Genomic DNA, 19,813 nt, shown 5'->3' on the forward strand with positions numbered 1-19,813 from the left:
CAGATGCAAGGGAACATGGTTAGAGCTGGCAGAGGCAACGTGCTGGAGCTTCGCTGCTTTCCTGCAACACTGCCAAGGCTGCATCCTGCTCCGGGCTGGGAGGGGAAGGGGATCACACACTCTGGGACAAGGAGGAGGAAGACGGTTGCTGCCTCACTGTGCTGGAGCTGGGTGTCACCTTCCCTGCATCCCATGAGTGCCTCACTTCTCACCCTTCATTCTCCCACTGGGAACGGCTTCAGAGGAAGGTGCAAGGTTCCAGCACCAACGAAGAGAGGCGGGTGAAACACCTTCCCACAGAGCAGCAGAGAGCATGCTGCCTGGTACACCCACCAGCCCCACAAGAATGCTGTCCACGCACCCTCCAGCTCTCTCTGGATGCAGCAGCATTGAGCTGCTGGGGTGTGACAGCAGCTTGGTGCCCCAAAACCGGTGTCCCCGTGGGATCCGGCGGCACGAGTCCTCTGCAAGTTAAGCCCCACAGATTCTCACACTGAATATGAGCCAGACTGCTAAGACATGCAACCTAGCTGGATCCAGGACCAGCTGTCCCTCTTATCCCCAAGGGAAAGCTAGATGAACAGTATGGGGATTTGGATCCTGCCTCTCTGCAAAATCACACAGCGAGGAGCAAAGGCAGCGACTTGCTTCCTCCCAGCCTCTCCTGGATCAGGGAGAGCTCTCTCCTCCATGGTGGGAATGGCTGGAGCCAGAAGGATACCCTGTGAGTGCAGCTCCAGACATAAGAGGACACCATGCCGTAGTGCTCCTAGGTCAAAGCCTGCGTCTCCCATGATTTCTCATATTAAATCACCTCAGTGCTGAAGCAGGGACACCACATGTCAAATCTGCAAGAAAGAAGCTGCCTGGTGCCTGACAGGAATTTGCAGTAACTGTAAAAAAAAGCCCCTTATATAAACCACTGATGAAGGCTTGTAAGAGCAGAAGAGACTGCCAGATCTGTATCCATGGAAAGGGGGTGTTTAAGGAGGCGCAGAATGAAGAAGAGCAAGGAGACTGGAAGTGCAGGACTCCTGCAAAACAAGACAGCAGTAGCACCCAATTCCTCACATATCATTCCATGGAGTGCCTCAGCACAGACGAAGAGGAGCTCTGGGTATCTCTGATGTGCTCATGCGTGATCTTAGGATATTAGGAAATGAAGGTGAGGAGGCCCTGGCACTGGGTGTCCAGAGAAGCTGGGGCTGTCCCATCCCTGGAAGTGTTCAGGGCCAGGGTAGACGGGATTTAGAGCAACCTGGTCTAGTAAAAGGTGTCCCTGCCCACGGCACGGGAGTGGAACAAGACGGGCTGTAAGAGTCCTTCCAACCCAAACCATTCCATGATTATGTGACACTGTACTTCCTGTGCTTTCATGAATGCAGCTTCCTAGACACACCTCACTAGCATCCGCCTGCAGGAGGCTTCCTCACCAGATTTTTCACTTGGGAGCACAGAGAGGAGAGGAAATGCAGGGAAAAAGGATACAGATCCTCCAGCAGGCAGTCTTCTGCCGTCCTGCCTTTGGCATTAGTACTGCCAGAGGTACTAGTGCCAAAACCTGAACAAAACATCTCCTGCTCAGGTATTACACCACAGGCAATGAGAATTTACAGCACACACTTCATTTGGACTGGCCTGTACACTGAGCCTCCTCACAGTTTGGGGCAAAGTGGACTGCACCTATCACAGACATGTCCCTCTGGTGAGGGTGTCCCTCTCCTTTGTGTTACAAGGCTCAGCTCGGCAGCAGCCTGGGTGTGGCAGAAAATGTCTTCTGAAGGGAGCAGAGCACCACTGAGGGCACTGAGTAGCACTGAGGCATCCAAGGATCTTAGGGAATATAAGCTAAGCTCCTCAGACTCACAGGCAGCATTCTCCATCCCACACTCAGATGACACGGATGATACTGAAAACCCTTGGGATACCTGGTGCCATGGTACTGCACCATCCCTGCATCACACAGCCCTTGAGGAATGGCAACATCCTTCTCCATGATCTGGAGGCTGTTTATTTCATCACTGCAGATCCTCCCTCTCTGATATGTACAAGCAGTCCTTGAGGCTGCAATGAGGGTGTCAGGGCAGGATTAATGCCTTGGGCGACTGCAAAGGGCAAAGGGGGCATGCAGAAAACATGGCTGCACAGGTCAGTGTCCAGCTATCTATTTCTGCAGTCTTCTGGGGTCTATTTGCTCAGGCTACGCTTGCTTTCATAGTTAGGTGCTGTCCCCAAACCTTTGAGGCATGCATGGGATGGCTGTGCGCTCCAGGTCTGGTTCATCCTGCCTGGAAGCTTCCAGGTCTCAGGATAGCTCCTCTATGCAATGGTAGGAAAAAAAAGACAGATCTCTTCCTCACATACAGATGAATGTGGGACATTTGACAGCAAAACGTCTCCAAAGGTGCAGCCACACTTTGGCTCCTCAGGGTCCTGTCCCACTAAAACTGCAACTCACCCTGAATGGCTTGGAGATGGCTAGAGCTGCATGTCATGGCTGTTCCCACCGGCACTGTTCTGTGGTTTCTGAGCAAAGTTCATGCAAAATTAAATGCAGGAATAAGGGTGGTGACTCTAGTATCTTCCCATTACACAGATAGCATTGAGGGAGATCTCACCACACCTGAGGGGTACTTCCAATCTCTGCCCTCTGTGCCCAAGGACAGCACCTGAAGGAACAGCACGGAGCTGTGCCAGGGAAGGGTCAGGCTGGAGATCAGGGAAAGGTTCTTCCCCCAGAGGGTGCTGGGCAATGCCCAGGCTCCCCAGGGAATGGGCACGGCCCCGAGGCTGCCAGAGTCCAAGGAGCATTTGAACAGTGCTCTCGGGTATACATAGCGTGGGACAGTTGGGGCGTCTGTGCAGGGCCAGGGGTAGGACTTTGATCCTTGTGGGGTCCCTTCCAACTCAGGATATTCTGTGGCTCTATGGCAGTTATACACACACATCACAGATAGAGGCAACAAAGCCCAGGCACTTTTCCTTTGACATGCTGCACCAAGGAGAAGGGTGCTGCCCGACCTCTCCCTACCCACCAAGAAAATCTGCCGTCTTCTCCACAAACACCATGATTCCTCTCAGAGCACAAAAATTGCATAGTCCTATTTACAGAATATATTTCAACCAAAGCTTGCTTACTTCTCTCTAGCTTTATGTTTTACCTGATGACTGGCCCATCAGATTTTGAGCTTCTTCGGAGGAATGTAAGGGCAGCTTTTCTCCTGAAGAGCAAAGAAGAAACAGGTTTAATGCTTTTGCCTTCGAGGAGATAAGCAACGTCACTTCATCTAGGAAGCTCAAAATATGATGAACATACTGTCAGTAAAGTAATTTCCAAGCGGTACTTTAGGTACCTCCATCCCCTGCGCTCTTTCTGCTTCCCAGGTCAGCGGGACATGCCGGCCTTGAGGACAAGGTTCGGGCCACGCCGCGCCGGCGGTCCTCCCTGCAGCGCAGCCCCCTCTGGCCACGACTCCTTCCCACCGCGCCGGTGCCGTCCTGCCCGGCTCAGCGCCGTGCCCGAGGCAGCACCCCCGGCCGAGCCGCTCCCTCCGGGAGAGCGCGGATGTCCCGCCGGGATGCGGAGCAGCTCGGGCACGGGACGCTGCCTCCTCCGCGGAGGGACAGAGGGACGGTGCTCACGGCTTCTGCCGGGAGAGCCCAGGCTGAGAGCTCACCCTTGAGCACCGTAACCCCCACAACATCCCTCAAGGCTCTCCTTAACCTCTCCCCACGGGTATTGCCACTTTTTTACTTGCCCTGCTCATTTCCATTAAACGACAAGAGTTTAGAAAGAGAGAGAAACTCTACAGGTAAGAGAAGGATATCTTGAAAGGGCGTGTGGGTACGTACCAGGGAAAGCGGGGGTGGTCTGTCCAAGGGGAGTAAAGGGGGTTTGCTGCATAGCCAACTGGTGGAGCTTGGTCAACTGCTGAGGGGTAGGAGGGACATTAGAGCTAAGAAGGTTATTGTCATAGAGTACAACAAGTCACACCGAAAAGCAAGAACAAAATTATAATGGGGGCGGGGAGGGGAAGGAAAACAAACTCAAAAATAGAAAAAAAAAAACCAACCAAAAACCAACCAAACCAGGAAGCCATGGTGAGACATGGCAAAAACATTAGCAGAAAGGACTTGGCCTGGGTATAGTACAATAAAGCCCAAATCTTTGTGTCAGTTCAACTCCTCTGCCTCAGCGCGGGGCCAGCTGGTGGGTGTCACAGCCAGCACCCAGGGACCCTCTTTGTGCCATCAGAGCCGCATTGTCACCGTTTGTCCCCGCAGCACGTGTTCTTGTGCTGTGCCTCTGATGGGAAGTGCCTCTGGGAGATGGATAAACTCTGTTTCTAAATGCCAACTCATTAGGAATATGGGGAACTGTGGGCCTCAGTCATGACCAGTAGGTATTTCAGGTCCTTTTATCCCTTGTTGTGCCGGGGATTCTGCTGCCCGATCAGGAAGCAGTTTTACAGGGATGTATTTATTTGTTTGGAATACATTTTGTGCTCAGTTTTACTGCTCCAAATTAAAACAAACAAACAAACAAAAAACAACAACAACAAAAAAAAACCCCAAACAAACCAAAAAACCAAAAAGACTGGAAAAGAAAAGAAAACAAACCAAGCTAGGCTGAAGTCTGGCAGTGAGCAGGAGGGAGGCTCTTTATCACCTCCCACTTTCACAGGTGCTCAGGGAGTTGTCAGCACAGCATCACCCCCCTAACTCAAACGACTTGTTTTGCCCATCATCCCTGGCAATGGGGACACATGAGTTATCGTTTCAATGTTTTTGGGGGACAGCAAGACTCAAACACCTCCTTGCTGCTGCAGCAGGGCTGGGGAGGGAGAGCAGGGAGGTCTGGCTGGCAGCGGTGAGGGGGAAATGCTGGGAAGAGCTGGAACTGACCCGGGGGGCTGCACACACTGGGGAAGGCAGGAGGGAGGCAGCAGGAACGGGTGAAGTCCCCTGCAAATCCCTGGACAGGTACCCCTGGGATCCCTGTCCTGCCTGAAGAGGCATCAGGACACCCAGACTCCACTGCCTCAGGGGAGAGGTCTCACCACTTCACAAAAAGAGGTGTCTGCACATCTCTATGCTTATTTTGGCTGTCTTTGGCTTATTTTAGCCAAAGGTGTGATATGACGGGTTCCTGCCACAACACAGCTGTCTCCAGATAACACTGGGGCGTGCTACTGCTCCTGCAGGGAGCAGGGACATTGGCATCCACTGCTCTTCAGCTTCAGAACTATCCTGTTTTCTGGAGCTGCACCCTGTTTCTGGAATTCCTCCTGACACCTGGTCCCACTGGCAGGACTCCAGGTGAAACCTCTTTGCCGGGTGGGCTCCAGCCATGCCCTGGGACAGGGGTCCTGCTTTGCCAAGTGGGGCAGACCAAAATCCTTTCTAATAATGACCCAGCAGACCTTCCAGACATCGTTTGGATAGTGGCATTTATGCAGCCCCTGCAATTAGAGCAATAAACAAGCCTAGGAGAGGAGAAGATGGCTGCAGCCAGGTGTCACAGAAAAAGCTGCTACGTCCATCTCTTCCAGCTCATCTTCCATGGTCGAGGGAGGGGATTTCCCCCCTCTGCTCTGGCGAGACTGTACCTGAGGTACTGCATCCAGTTCTGGGGGCTCCAGCATAAGAACGACACGGATCTGTTGGAGCGAGTCCAGAGGAGGTCACGGAGATGCTGTAAAGGGCCGAAGGGGCTCCGAGAGAGCTGGAGATGGGCTTTGGACAAGGGTCCGGAGTGACACATCGGGGGAGAATGGCTTCACACTGACACAGCGGCAGGGTTACATACGATTCCGGGGAGAAATTCTTGCCCGGGAGGGTGGGCAGGCCCTGGCACAGGGTGCCCAGAGAAGCTGTGGCTGCCCCTGGATCCCTCAGAGTATCCAAGGCCAGGTTGGACATCGGGGCTTGAAGCAGCCTGGGACAGTGGAAGGTGTCCCCGCCCATGGCAGGGGTGCGGAGTGAAATGAATTTTAAGGACCCTTCCAACCCCAACCCATTCTGTGACTCTGTGATCCTGCAGCTTTTGGGAAGGCAGGCAGCTACACGTCACATCCCAAACAGCCAAAAACACGCAGGCAACGCTGAAGCCCCTCATGAGCCAAAGCTTCCTCTATCCTGGGGCATTTCTCCAGGGCACAAAATCAAGGCAGGAGCACATGCTGGGCATTGAAAATTCTGCCCGCTTTGCAAAAGGCAGCCACTAAACGCAGACGCTTAAAACGTGTTTTAAATGCCCTAAAAGCACGTTCTAGACTGGATTCTGCACTGAACATTGTTTAAAATGACCAGTCATTGAAAGAACACCCTGAGAGTAAGGATGAGAGTAAGTGAGTAGCCCCTGTACCAACTGCTTTATTCAGGAAATTTGCTGGGAGTGGGGCGGAGTGCAGCCAGCAAATTTTAATCCTTTATTTTAATCCTGACAATCAGAGGAATATAGGAACAAAGAAAACACTAAGCTGTTGGCACCTCTTGCAAAGAAAAACTGGGATAAAGACTGCACTGATCTACCCTAAATACAAAGGTTATTGTGTTATATTCTGTTTATGGAGCAAAAGCAAAGAGTACCTAATTACAAATATTTCTTATCAACCATCACAGCAGGCTGTTCAGAGTACACACATACTGGCGTCACATGGAAAGCCAAAGCCTGGATTCCTCTAATTCCAGTGAAACCACTTCTCCTAAGATAAAAATTCAGCCTAAAGTTCCCAAATGTTCCCATATGGGGCAGGCATTCATGGTATCAAACAGCCTTGCCACCTTCTCAACCATGGAAAAAGTAATTCCATGGTTTACTACCCAATGCACTCACTGAAAATGGGACCACTGAGCAGCATCAACCCCTTCCCATGGGTGGGATGGCTGGAGGTTTTCCACCCACTGCCACATCCTCAGCCCCACTGCAGACCCCTGCCTCACAGCAGGAGGGGCCCTCTGCAGTGGGACTCAATGGGTATTTTATCCCCTTGGAAACACATTTAGAAATTCCCTGCTTTTTCCAAGAGCCATGGCCACCTCAGAAGCTGAGCTTCACTGCTTTCCTCAAAGAAATCCTTCAAACAGAGTGATTTTTCTATTTCCCTTGATAATTTCAGGTGCACACATCCTAGCCGTTGATCCCTACATGTCCCCCCACAGAAGTGCTCCCTGACCTCCCACAGGCATGGGAGCCCGGGGGATCCCATCATCAGCAAACCCCAGTCAGAGCAGCTCCTGTCTCTGCACCAAGGAGCCCGAGGTGAAGTGGGGGCTGCCCTGGCATGGGTGACAGCCACCCACAGCACTGAGACAGCCACCCACAGCACTGAGACAGCCACCCACAGCACTGAGACAGCCACCAAACCCAAGGCGACCACGTCGGTCTGGGCGCCCTCAGCAAGGCGAGATCCAGAAGCACACGCCTTCCCCACCCCTCTGGGAGACACGGTGGGGGGTGTTTATCCAATTTCCACATCACCCGAAGGAGCACCCCCTCAGAAAGGCACATCCCTGCCCAGGCTTCAAGCACAAAATCCCTGGAGCTCTGGCTTCTTCCCACCCCACCAAGGCACTCCGCAGCTAAATACGCCCTTGGCTTACCAACATTTTAAAGACAAGGGGGAAAATAGAAGCGAAATTATTATTATTTTCTTTTTTCTTTTTTTTTTTTTCCTTGTTTTGACCACTTTGAGGCACAAAATGCAGAGTATGATTTCTCTCAGAATGAAGGGATAGCATTGAATAATGCAAACAATTTAGCATCAGGCCAAGTCCTCAGAAGTAATAAAGTTTAGTGCTAACAGGTTAAAAGGCTACTTGAGGTATTACAGATACTTCACATGGCCAATTACTTTGAAAATACATTATTAATATTATTGGCTAATATTAATATTATGTGAATTAACATGAGCATGCAGGTGACAGAAAAGGGTATAAGAAAAATTAGGGTAAAACTCACATCTGGGTGTGGAATAGCGTATTGTCCCTGAATTGTATAGGCCTGTAAAGGAAAAACAAAGATGTTACCAGGGCTGGCAGGACACGGGGAGAAAGCTCCGTCCCTCTGCTGAGACCCCCTGTGCCACATTAAATTCCCTGGGGCACCAAATCCTTGGGGCAGGAGGGAGACATTCCACCTCCAATCCAACCTAGAGCATGCTGAGCTACCTGACTTCAAGGTCTCAGGCTCAGTTTGGCTTTTTCAAAAGGAAAGAATCAGCTCTTTATAGGTGCCATCATTGCATGGAGCAGGAATATCAGGCTGTAGCCGGTCTTTGCTGTACAAAATATAAGGATCAGCGGCACGGGGGTTGGAAATGGGTGATCTTTAGTCTCCCTTCCAACCCAAACCCTCCTGTGATTCTCTGATAACCACAACTGCCCGTGTAGCAGGTGCGCAAGTGACATCACTGCCCAAGCGTGATCTCAAGAAGCAAGCCAGCTCCGTGAGCCTCTCTGTATTTCCAGGTGCGCAAGTCCCAGCGGATGCTTTACACCCACCCAGTATATTCCAGTGCTCTGCTGGGGCATTGGAAAGGCATCGAGCCGAGGGCTGCCTGCACTGCGATGCCTTTCACCAGCTGTCATTGGTAAATCCATGCAAGTATCTACCAGGCAAATGGGTTTGTGCATTTTTCCCATCCTTTGCAGCAATCTTTTCTCTTTTTGTTTGTAAATAACCCCAAAATAAGCACCAGCGTGGGTGAAGAGCCAGAGACTAGAGAGCCCAATACTTAGGACTTAACCAGCTAGCAAAATGTATCTCACTGGTTGACACATTACTCAGATGATTCTGAAAGAAATGGCAAAAGAGATGGAGAACACTTTGAAAAGGGAGAGTAAAGTTTGCCAAGAAAAATCAAAGAAAAAAAACCTTGGAACCTCATGCAAATTCGCTGCACTGTTTGCAAAGAGCAAAGTGCTTGGCGTGAAGGAAAGCCCCAGTCACGGAGGAGGAAAAGGGAAAATGGCTGTCCCAGTGCCCACCAGCATCCCAGCACAACGGGGACACAACAGAGGCTGAAGAGTTGCCTGTCCTGGTGGTTTTATTTAGCCACTGGTTTTTGATTAGAAAAATTGAGCCAAAAAGGTAATTAAGGGTAGGAAGGTATCTTGGACAGATGCAACTCAACTCTGACGTTGCCCATGGAGGGCTGGTCCCTTTGGCAGCTGCCGCTGGTCGCTACATCCCTCACCCTGTTGAGGCTCATCCCACCCCAGACACTTGCCACTACTGTCACCAGCTGTCCTATGCCCATCCGCTCCGTGCCACCCCTCGGACAGAGCCAAAGGGCGCCCAGCCTTGGGAAGAGCTCTCACTTCAGAGACAGTTGCTTCTTCCCGAGATATTGCTTCTGTCCATGACACCAACCATTCACAGCAGGAGAACTGCCGCCTCCATCTCACTCTCCCTTTTAAAAGATCAGTTCACCAGGCAGCTGGACTCAAAGCTCTTTTCCAGGACAGCTGCTCAGATGGAGTGACACACTCCTGATCCTGGCAATGACTAATTCAGCCTGAAATAGCCTGTGCTCTGGGCTTTGCTCCTGGTCTTAGTTTGTCCTTCTATTACAGCTGGAGAGAAATGAAATAACTCGTGTGGAGCTGCTCTGGGTGTCATAAGCTGGGGTTTTATGGTGCTGGCCCTACCTGGCTGCTGGAGCTCTTGGGAAGGTACATCCCCTGCTGGGTATGATGCACCACAGCATGGTGGCATCTACAGGCAGGCCCTCGGTCACCAGGCGAGGCGAGGACATGAGATGGAGAAAGCAAAGGTGCAAGTTCCCTCTTTAGAAACAGCCACGCGCTCAGTTGCTCATTTCTGCTGATTTTTGTTTTCAGAACAACCTCCAGCTCACCCGCATGATGGTCATCCCACAAAGGAAAAACCACCCCAAGGCTCGCTGCTGGAAATAGCAGATGGTGCCTGCAAGGCTGCAGTGTCACTGGGGGTGACACTGTGCAGGCTCTGCCACAGGGGGATGCAGCACCCCAAACCAGCCGAGCACCAGGGAGGGGGACACAGCTCTTCCACCGGGGCTACCCTGAGCAGAGGAGTAGCTGCAACAAACCCTTCCTCCCTCGGATCAACTACAGCTACACAAAGGTATTTTTAACTGGGCTGGAGTTGCCGGAGAGCAGGGACAGCCTCTTGCTCAGCAACGCTTTTCTAATCCTCTCCCTCTCAACCACTGACAAATACTGAACTTAGGCCTAACGAAGTAAATTCCAGCCTTTCCTTTGTGTGACACCTTGACACAGAGATGACACCCAGGCTGGCCCTCCCCTCCTCCTCACTGTCGAGCATCCAACGCGGCAGCTAAGCCAAGAGCTTTCAGTCCAGCGGCCGTGGCACACGACGGATGGGATGACACCATGCAAGTCAGAAGGCAAGAAACCTGAGTGCACTAACGGGCAGCGGCTGGTGCTGCAGTAAAAGGCTGAGGTTGGCAGTGGAGGCTGCAAGCGGGTCGGCTCTTACCTGACCACCTGCAAAAATGACAGGGGTGGAGGCGGGCTTTGGGCGGTAGGGAATGGTGGCACCTTTTGGTGGGGACTAGGAAAAGGGATAAGGAGAGGGAGAGAGAACATTAGAACAGCTTTCCTGAAACAGCGGCAAAAAGAGTGTTAGAAAGCACCTAATGGAGCACAGCCCCCGGGGCCGCCACAGCAACACCCGCACCAGGCAACACCGTGTTTCTGGACAGGAGCACGCAGCGGAAAGAGGGGTTTCGTGGGCAACAAGGACAGCCCGGGGCACAGGAGATCTCCTGCCAAGGCACAGGCCCCCAAACGGCCTCCTGGACCTCCGCTGCCTCCCTCAGCTTCGCTCTGCTCTGCACAAACCACATCGTCCGCCCTAGGCTCCAGGAGCCCTCCTCAGAAGGCCCTGAGGAGAGCCTCAAGCAGCAAGACGGCGAGGTACAGCCCACATGAGCGACTCGGCGTCACGCCCATGCTCCTTGGCTGCTCTCATCTTCCTCACTGCCAGAAGAGGGTCACCTTCAGGCCTTGGTGCGGTCCGTCACTGTCCGGACTGGGATGTGGGTGCTTGCGAGGCAGCTGTGGTCAGCTGAGAGGTGTCCCTGCACACGATGGGGCTGGAATTACATAGCCTTTAAGGTCCCTTCCAACCCACACCATTCCACAATCGCGTGACTCTGCGGTCTTGCTGCTCTCTGTCTGGCCCCTGGGTAGGTCTGAGCAGAGCTGCAGTGACTGAGCTGCTGGTGTGATGGGCAGGAGCTGCTCACCCAGGTTCTCCCTCCTGGTTTTCTCCTGAACAACTTACAAGCCACAGGAAACATGGAGGTTCCTAGGGATCAGGAGAGACTTCAGGTCTCCTTCTGCTTCTATTCAAAATTAAACAACTCAGTCACTGCCATATAAGGACAGGCAACAGAAATTACACTATCTCATGGAAAGTTCTTTTTTACATTCTTCGGATGACTACTTACTTCCAGGCAAGTAGCATTATCTAAATCCTCCTGCTAAGCACCTTTCTGTGGGAAAGCTGATCAAAGCACATCTCCCAAACCTACTTGTTCTTTTACTGCATTACAAATCTTGGAGGGGCAAGCCAGGATTATCTTTTAAAGACTGAAAGGTGATATGGAGCATCTCTGTGAGCCATTAAAGTCAGGGCACTTTCCACATTTTAAGCTGCAACAAGACCTGTGGGTTTTTCTCTTTCCCATGGCTGAGCCATACAGAGGAGCAGCACATCTTGCTTTGTGAGAAAAGACTTTTTAACACACGTGGCAAGCATCACCTCAGGCTCATCTCTGCTGCAGTCTGTGACCTGGAGTCACCTCGTGCCTAAAACTCCTCTGGAAGCAGAGCAGCTGCCTGACCGTCACAGCCGGCAGGGATGGGTAACGTGGCTCCTAGCTATCCCTCCTGAGATGTGCTGCTGCCAAGCTGAAGGTGCTTCCATCTGGCTTTGCTTCATCTTCACCAAGCCTCGCCATCCCCATCTGAAGCTTTTCCAGAGGGGAGCGTGCTCCTCCCTGCTGTGAAAGGGCCGTGCAGTCAGGCCGTAGGCAGAGGGCACTTGCGTCGGTCCCTGCTTTGTCTGTCTCTGGGATGCACCAGGAGTGGAATGTGTCGCCATCGTGTGTCCCAGGGGCTTTCCTCCTGGAGCTTCTCCCACCTGAGGTGGCAGGTGTGGATGTGGGGAATGCGGCTGAGGTCATCTCCAGCAGCTGGTACAGTAGCATCTCCATGGCAGAGATCTTCCAGCTCTGCTTGTCAGCATTTATCCCAGAAAATGGCATCTTGGACATATATCCATGTGCCCTACAGTCCCTGCTCTTCACCAGCCTTCCTCACTACCATTCCCACTGTGCCACACTGGAACATAGCCTTGTGCTCCCAGTTCCAGCTCCCCCAGTGCAGGGGATGCTCTGGCCTTCCTCCTCCTCCTCCTCCTCCTGGTTGTGGTCCTTGTGAGGCAGAGCCCAGGTGCTTGGAGCAGTGGCTGCAGCCCCCACCTCCTTCCCACGGCAGCTGGGTGCTGCTGGGACACCAGGCCAGGCTGTCCCAGTTTGCTGGCACCCCTCTGCCCCGAAGCCACCCTCTACTCTGACACAAACCACCTCCTTTGGGGCACCCGACCAGACAGGCTTCCAGAGTGGGACTCCAGAAACTATGGACAATAGTGAGGAAAAGACACGGGGTGTGTTTCCAGTGGAGGTACCAGGAAATGAGAGTGGTCCGACAAGGCCTGGAGAAGGGGACGAGAGACACACGCTCCACACCTCCCAGCACTCTGGTGGAGCCAGCTGGGATTTTTTTCTGTATATACTTTACCCGCTTTGTTACAGACTGTACCTCCAGCATCACCACACAGATCTGTTTGACACACTGGATAATTGCGTCGGGTGTCCCCGAGATTGTCACCGCCCGCTCTGTGGAGTTGGGCAGCATGTCCCCGGCCACTTGGACCTGAGCACCTGTGGACTGGAGACAGAAGGAGAGAGGAAGGAGAAATCCCACAGCTGAACGCTTTCACCCGGAGCCAGCTCCAGCTCCGACGCTATGCGCCTCCCAAGGGCCCAGCGCCTGGCACCTCATGGGATGCTGCTCTCGCATCAGCCAGACCACCGCGGGAAGCACGACGCAGCACAGGGAGCCCCTTTTCCACGACAGCTCCCCCTTGGCCGCAGATCAGCTCCGAGGAGCCGCGCTCAAGTGCAGTAACGGAATGGAATCTGCCTCACCTCTCGGATTTCCTTGATCTTGGAGCCCCCCTTGCCGATGAGGGAACCACACTGACTCGCTGGCACCACCAGACGCAGTGTCACCGGAGGTTTGCTGGTAGCAGTGCTATTGCTCATGGAGTTGGTTATGTCCTTGGGAAGGAAAAGCACAGCGCGTCAGCCCTTGGTACCTGACCAGCGCCACAGCCAGTGCCCAGGAGCCGCATCCACGCATGCTGTGGTCCGGTGACTAAAGTGTTCCCTCTTGAACGCTTCCAGGGATGGTGACCACCACTGCCCTGGGCAGCCTGTTCCAAGACCTGACCAACCTTCCAGTGAAGAAATTTTCCCAAATATCCAACTCAAATCTAAAGGTCACTTCCTCTGGTCCTGTCACTTGTTACCTGGGAGAGGAGACCAACCCTTAAACAGCAACACTCTCCTTCCAAGCAGTTGTAGAGAGTGAGAAGGTCCCCCCTGAGCCTCTTTTTCTCCAGGCTGAGTCCCCCAGCTCCCTCAGCTGCTCCCCATCAGACTTGTGCTCCAGACCAGTCCTAGAGATGTGTGAAAGGTTCTGTGCTGAGGCCATGTCCCAGTTAGGCAAATCCAATGAAGCACTGCTGTCCCCGGTCATGGGCTGAATCACATTTCTCACCTCCTCAAATTTGTAGGCGATCATGGCAAAAGCCTTGAAGATGGCATCGGTGGGGCCAGTGATGGTCACGATACGCTCAGGGCAGTTCCCCTCCGAGATGTTGATCCTTGCGCCACTCTGGAAAGAGAAGAGGAGTCCTGGAATAGCCACAGCCAAGCAATCAGGTTGGGTCCTCCCTCAGCCTGATTCCTGTGCTAGCCTCACAGCATTCCACCTAACCTTCCAAACTCCCACCCTTCCTCTGGAGTGATTTCAGATTCCAACCCTCAGAAATGGTTTCCAATGTTTTACTGCAAAGAAAACCCACGGGATTGAAGCAAGACCAGGTCATGGGGTCATTGCCTGTGAAGAGTTTTGCTCACTGCTCTGACAATTCCCTGGGAGCTGCAGGCACAAAGACTCGGGATAAACTCAAAGCATCTTACAAGTGATTTAATTTAACTAAACACTTGACTCTGGAAAATGTGATAGGAGTTTGAGTGTGAAAGGAGAAAATCAGTCCAAAGAGCTCTGGGGATAGCTGGCTTGATTGTCCTGACCCTGGGAATTACTGCACATATCACACAGAGCAATGCGCAGCTCTGGCCACTCCGCACTCCCCTTCTCCTACAAATCATCCACAGAGCAGGCTGCTCACCTCCTCACGCATCTTCTTCACGGTCTCTCCTTTCTGAAACAAGAGGGAAAGCCAAGCCATTACCGAAAATCCAAGGATTCTACCTTTAAAACAACCCTAGCCAAAATGCATCCCCCTAATACAAGGCGATATGTAGCCAAAACCATGAAAGCTGTGCTGCCTGGCCCTGCATCGCCACGTGATGGTCAGCTGAAGAGCTGAGCATGTACATCATCAAATATATATATATACAAATTCACAACTGTGCATCTTCCCAGAGCTGGACACGCTGATGGAAAAACAGGGCACAAGCTCACAGGGACAACGTGTTCACGCTGCAAATTTTTGCCACCATAACCCTTTATTTTAAAACCACCTAAAAAACCCCCTAATCTTGTATAGCCAGGACTTTCCAAAGCACCGTGGAAACACCAGAGCAACTCAGTAAGCCTTTTTTGCACAAGGTAAATGGAGTCCTCTGGCCTCAGAGACAGGGGCTATAGAATTACTTAAAATATAATTTAAATGTATCAGTGTGACATTTTTAGTACCTCTTAATGAAGTTATTTGATGAAAACACAGGAGCAACATGACCATAACCTCCGAGCCGTCACGCAGTGAAGCAGCTGGGAACAGACTGGTGGTTCGTGGGGCTTTTAGGGGAATGGTCTTAGACCTCTCTGTGGGTGTCTCCTAATTTCTGGCTCACAAATGCAACAACTAGCTCAGGCATCCCACACTTTTCAGGACATCACAGGGAAGAGGTGACTATGGCATCTACCACACCACAGGTGCAGGAACGGTAAAGAAGGTACATTAAAAGGCATTCTTACCTTCCCAATGATGCTTCCAACTTCCTACATGGAGAAAAAGTCAAAAACAGAGGAACTGATTAGAAAATGCGATGAGAATCCAGCCCAACCCCGTAATGAAGTAAAGACCTGGTGGACACTGCCGCCAGCAGAGGGATAGGGTTGAGGGGCAGGAAGTGAGAGGGAGCAGGAGCATCGTGACACCCTCCCCACTGGCAGGACAGCTACTCCCAGGGCTGGGACAGCTGGACAGAGCTGTGTGTGGGGCTGGGCAGGTGGGAGGGGCAGCTGTGAGGACACCTCTGATGTGGGAGCCCTTTACCTTGCCATGCATCAGCAGTCGGATGGTGAGGGTGACGTTGAGACCACCTTCGGAAACCTTGGACTCCATTTCCTACCAGGGGACGGGAGATGTGTGTTAGCTGGGAGAGCAGCCCCGGCACAGACAGCACCTTGGCTGGATCACCTGGGGACACAGCAGAGAAGGTGTGCTCTCAGAACAGGCTCCTTGGGGTGGGACAGACCCCACAGAGCAGCCAGAAAACAACTCTGCACTAGATGAGTATCAGATAGTAGCCTGGCCTAAGGCCAGCAGCTGCAGTGGGGCTTTAAAAGACCCACAGCACCTATCTAGCAAACCAAAGTTCACCATTTCCAGCATAAAGAAAACCACAAGGCACCTTTTCAGTGACCAGGAATTGTCTATCTGACCCCAGGAGCACCAAATGGGAAGGACAGGACTGGCACCCTGGTTGCCACACATCCTGACCTGAGAGCTCCCCAGCTGGGCAGACTGTGGACCACGCCACCTCCAAGCCATCCATGTCACACATACCTAAAAAATCCATGCTGTTTTCCTTCTCCATTCTCTCTCTTTCCTCCTCTACCCTCTCGAGGGGCCACTGATGTTTTGAAGGCACGGGGTAAGGGGAAAGAAATAAAAACCACCGAATGGCAACAAATTCTTCATTTTTCATTCCTGATGCCTCTTTAGGAGCATCTCTGTATGACGACATGGCACATGAAATGTCCCTGCAGCCCACTGCATGGGGAGAGCAGACCCATCCCAGAGGGAGGTGACAGCATCCTTCTACATGCAATGCTGAGAGATACAGAGCACTTCTCCCTCATCTTATTTAATCCCTCAGTCTGTATCAGATGGGAGATTTTTCATCCTGCTCACAAGCATCTGGCCCTTTGCTCAGACAGGGACTTACATGAGCAAAAAAAGCGGGAGGTAAACAAGTACTCAAGTACTGCTTTAATGCAAGTTGGGATGAATAAACAGCAGCAACGCACAGACCACGGCTGGGAGATGGGCCTGATGCAAAACCTCTTCCCAGAGGTTATTATGAAAGCCAAAATGGATAAACCCACGTGGTTTGCAGGGAGATAGAATTCCCTAGAGCTAAAGGACACTGACTCGCTGGGAATCAGGCTGCTTATGACCTACATGCAAACGCAGGGCTTGAGGCTGCTGTATGTTATGAGTTGAAAAAAAGGATGAAATTGTCACAAGAATGAGAAATTAAATGTGCTGAACGCCAAAACAGGTTCACTGGCACAGGTTGACCAGAGAGGTTGTGGATTCCCCATCCCTGACAGTGTCCAAGGCCAGGCTGGACTGGGCTTGGAGCAACCTGGGATAGTGGAAGGTGTCCCTGCCCATGGCAGGGGGTGAAATGAGATGAGCTTTAGGGTCCCTTCCAACCCATGCTGCTCTTCTCTGCTTCTATGTCAAGCCAAAAGGTGCTTTTAACGGTGGGGAAAAGGAGAATATTTCTGAGGAAGAAGGTGATGACACTGGAGATTAAGGCAATGGGAATGGGCTGAGAGACTGTAACAGAACAAGGCAAGATAAGGAATTTTAAAGACTGAGCCCACTGTAAGGTAAACAATGAAGGAAAAGAGTAACTGGCTGTGTTGGTTAACCCCAGGCTGACTCCTGTGCATGGGAGGCCGTGTCAGAAAGGGTCAATAAGCTGCTAGGTGGAGGTCAGCATTTCCAGTGCTCACAATGTGCCAGGACACAAACTCCTGCACCAGAGACATCACAGAATCATGGAATGGTTTGGGTTGGAAGGAAACTTAAGATATACCATTCCACGTTTCCCCGCCCCCCCCACCATGGGCAGGGACACCTTCCACTATCCCAGGTTGCTCCAAGCCCCAGTGTCCAGCCTGGCCTTGGACACTTCCAGGGATCCAGGGGCAGCCACAGCTTCTCTGGGCACCCTGTGCCAGGGCCTGCCCACCCTCACAGGGAAGAATTTCTTCCTGAAATCACATCTAATCCTCCCCCCTTTCAGTCTAAAGCTGTTCCTCCTGGTACTGTGGCAGGGAGGGTGTTTGCCATCCCCAGCTCCACATCCTTCGCAGGAGGAACCCAGCATCGAGCCGTTATGTAAATGCTTCCAAATGATTGAAAAAGTGGGTCATGTGTTAGCCAAATGCTCCTGGCTTTAAGATTTATCAGCATTATTAAATTACACACGCTTCATGCTCCAGTGAGCGGGAAAGCTACATTGGCCTTTTCTTAATCATACTAGTGAAAGGTAAGTGTTTTATAGGGGGCTTATGAGCTCAGTGGAAGGCATGGCAACAATAGAGCTGAAGCATTTAGTCTAAGCACAGGCCTCCCCAAACAGTCCTCATTCTTCGCAGACAAAGGGCTGGGGAAAATTATCCCCCAAAATGCCATTTTGAGCGTTTCAGAGCATTCTCTGCCTGGAGAGAGAACCATCTCAGCCCTGTCCTCTTCGCCATCGTGTTGTGCCTTGTTCACCACAGCTTTGAAATGGCTCCTTTGTCCACCCACTTGAAAGCCCTGAGGACACCATTACATCCAGCCCAATGGACAGAGTAGATACAGACCCCAGCTAGCTCCAGCCCAGTGTGAAGCAGGTGCAGCCCCACAGAGGTCAAAGACATGGAATTAGGAGACAGAAGTGGCAAGCTTTGCCCCAAAAGAGAAGTCGCACAGCGAGCCAAGCCAGGCTCCGCCAAGCATCACACCTGGGCGATCACGGGTGAAGGACTGGAGCATTCTCCTTCCACGTATGGGGAGCAGCCAGAAGTTTTTGCACCACAGCAAGGGGAGATCTGCCCCAAAGCTGGACAATGCCCTTCCAAAGGATGATCCCATTCCACAATAAATAGGCCTGTTAATTCCTGCCTTTGCAAGAGTACCTGGAAGAGCCATCATCAGTTCTCAAAGTAATCTGGCTCTCCTTGGTTCAAATATATTAAATTCTGGGAAATTTCCTTAACCTACCAGGAATACCCTATGTCTGAAAAAGCAACTCAGGAATCGGTGATCGAGGAACAGGAAGGAAAATGAAAACCCAGAACAGCAGGAAGACTCCTCTTCCCTGCGTGCAAACGTACGTGCTTCAATTTTTCTCTTTTCCCATTTTTTAGGGGTTGGACCAATTGCCTCAGATGGCGCTCTTGTGTTTATGCTTGCTGATACCTCACAAATACCAACACATCCCTAAAATCCAAGTAATTCCCTTCCAACTAGGGGAAACCTGAACACTGTGCATTGAATTAATTTAATAACGCGATCATCTCCCATCCAGGATAAGGCGCATGGAGCAGAATAGGAGGAGGGAAATGGAGCTCCGGGCTGGAAGTTGGTCTCCAGCCTAGCTTCCCTACAGGAGCTGGAAAAGCGGATGCTGGGATCCAGGCAATCAAGCCTCTGATATCCTATCAGGGATGCTATCCCTGATGCCAGGGGGCTCAGCTGAGCTTGAGCAGAGCCCAAATCCCTGCAGGGGCTGGGTGACATTGCTGGCTCTGTGCTTGCTGAAGCTAGCCGTTGTCCTCCTCGTCCTGCCATGCATTCCTAGGGCTTGCTGGGTGCATGAGCCCCATGTGAGCAAGCCTTTGCTTCCTGCAGTTATTTTTGGGTGGTATGGCAACGCTTTGTTCAAGCTGCCCGAAAACAAACAGAGAGGACAACTCTGTGCAAAGATGCCCCAGTGACACAATTCATCCCCTCCCTGAAAGGTTTGGATGGAAAGTTCACAGGCACCACCAAGCAAATGCAAAGGAGAAAGTCTCCATCACCCCCTCGACCATCACAGTGCCTCCAGAAAATCCCACTTTCTTGCAGGTGTATCACAGAATCACAAAATGGTTTGGGATGGAAGGGACCTTAACGCTCATCTCGTTCCACCCCCTGCCATGGTCAGGGACACCCTCCACTCCCACAGGTTGCTTCAAGCCCTGTCCAACCTGGCCTTGGACACTTCCAGGGGCAGCCACAGCTTCTCCTGGTCAGTGCAGGCTGATAAAATCCAACACCTCAGAGCCCTGGTGACCGAGAGCCCTTGATGACCCGTGCAGGTAACGAGCAGGGTGGCCAGGGCCTTGATCCGTGCAATCCCTGCTGTGGCATCTTCCCGAAGGACCACCCTCAAAACCCCACCCTGGAGCATCTCAGTCGCTCAGTGGTAATGCCACCCTGGAAAACATCTACCGTACTTCCCAGGGTCTCTGGTGTTCCAGGAGCCCCATC

At 52.0% G+C, this 19,813-nt stretch overlaps 1 protein-coding gene across 30 annotated transcripts in view; it reads right to left on the bottom strand.

Moving 5' to 3' along the window:
- Positions 1–19,813, bottom strand: part of PCBP3 (poly(rC) binding protein 3) — a 54,363-nt gene that overhangs the window by 11,740 nt on the left and 22,810 nt on the right. For 5 of the 30 annotated variants that reach the window (XM_040069596.2, XM_040069576.2, XM_040069608.2 and 2 more), the window contains 10 exons: positions 15,611–15,682; positions 15,310–15,333; positions 14,498–14,530; positions 13,861–13,977; positions 13,227–13,358; positions 12,838–12,966; positions 10,418–10,561; positions 7,964–8,005; positions 3,853–3,931; positions 3,162–3,221 (listed from right to left, as the gene is read on the bottom strand). In XM_040069596.2, the coding sequence (XP_039925530.1) occupies positions 3,162–3,221; positions 3,853–3,931; positions 7,964–8,005; positions 10,418–10,561; positions 12,838–12,966; positions 13,227–13,358; positions 13,861–13,977; positions 14,498–14,530; positions 15,310–15,333; positions 15,611–15,682 (832 nt within the window). Of the gene's footprint in view, positions 1–3,161; positions 3,222–3,852; positions 3,932–7,963; positions 8,006–10,417; positions 10,562–12,816; positions 12,967–13,226; positions 13,359–13,860; positions 13,978–14,497; positions 14,531–15,309; positions 15,334–15,610; positions 15,755–19,813 lie in introns of all 30 variants that reach the window. The other 25 variants (XM_040069602.1, XM_040069603.2, XM_040069601.1 and 22 more) reach the window with 15 other exon arrangements.

The sequence above is a fragment of the Hirundo rustica genome, chromosome 7 (assembly GCF_015227805.2).
Source record: "Hirundo rustica isolate bHirRus1 chromosome 7, bHirRus1.pri.v3, whole genome shotgun sequence".
Classification (NCBI taxonomy): domain Eukaryota; kingdom Metazoa; phylum Chordata; class Aves; order Passeriformes; family Hirundinidae; genus Hirundo; species Hirundo rustica.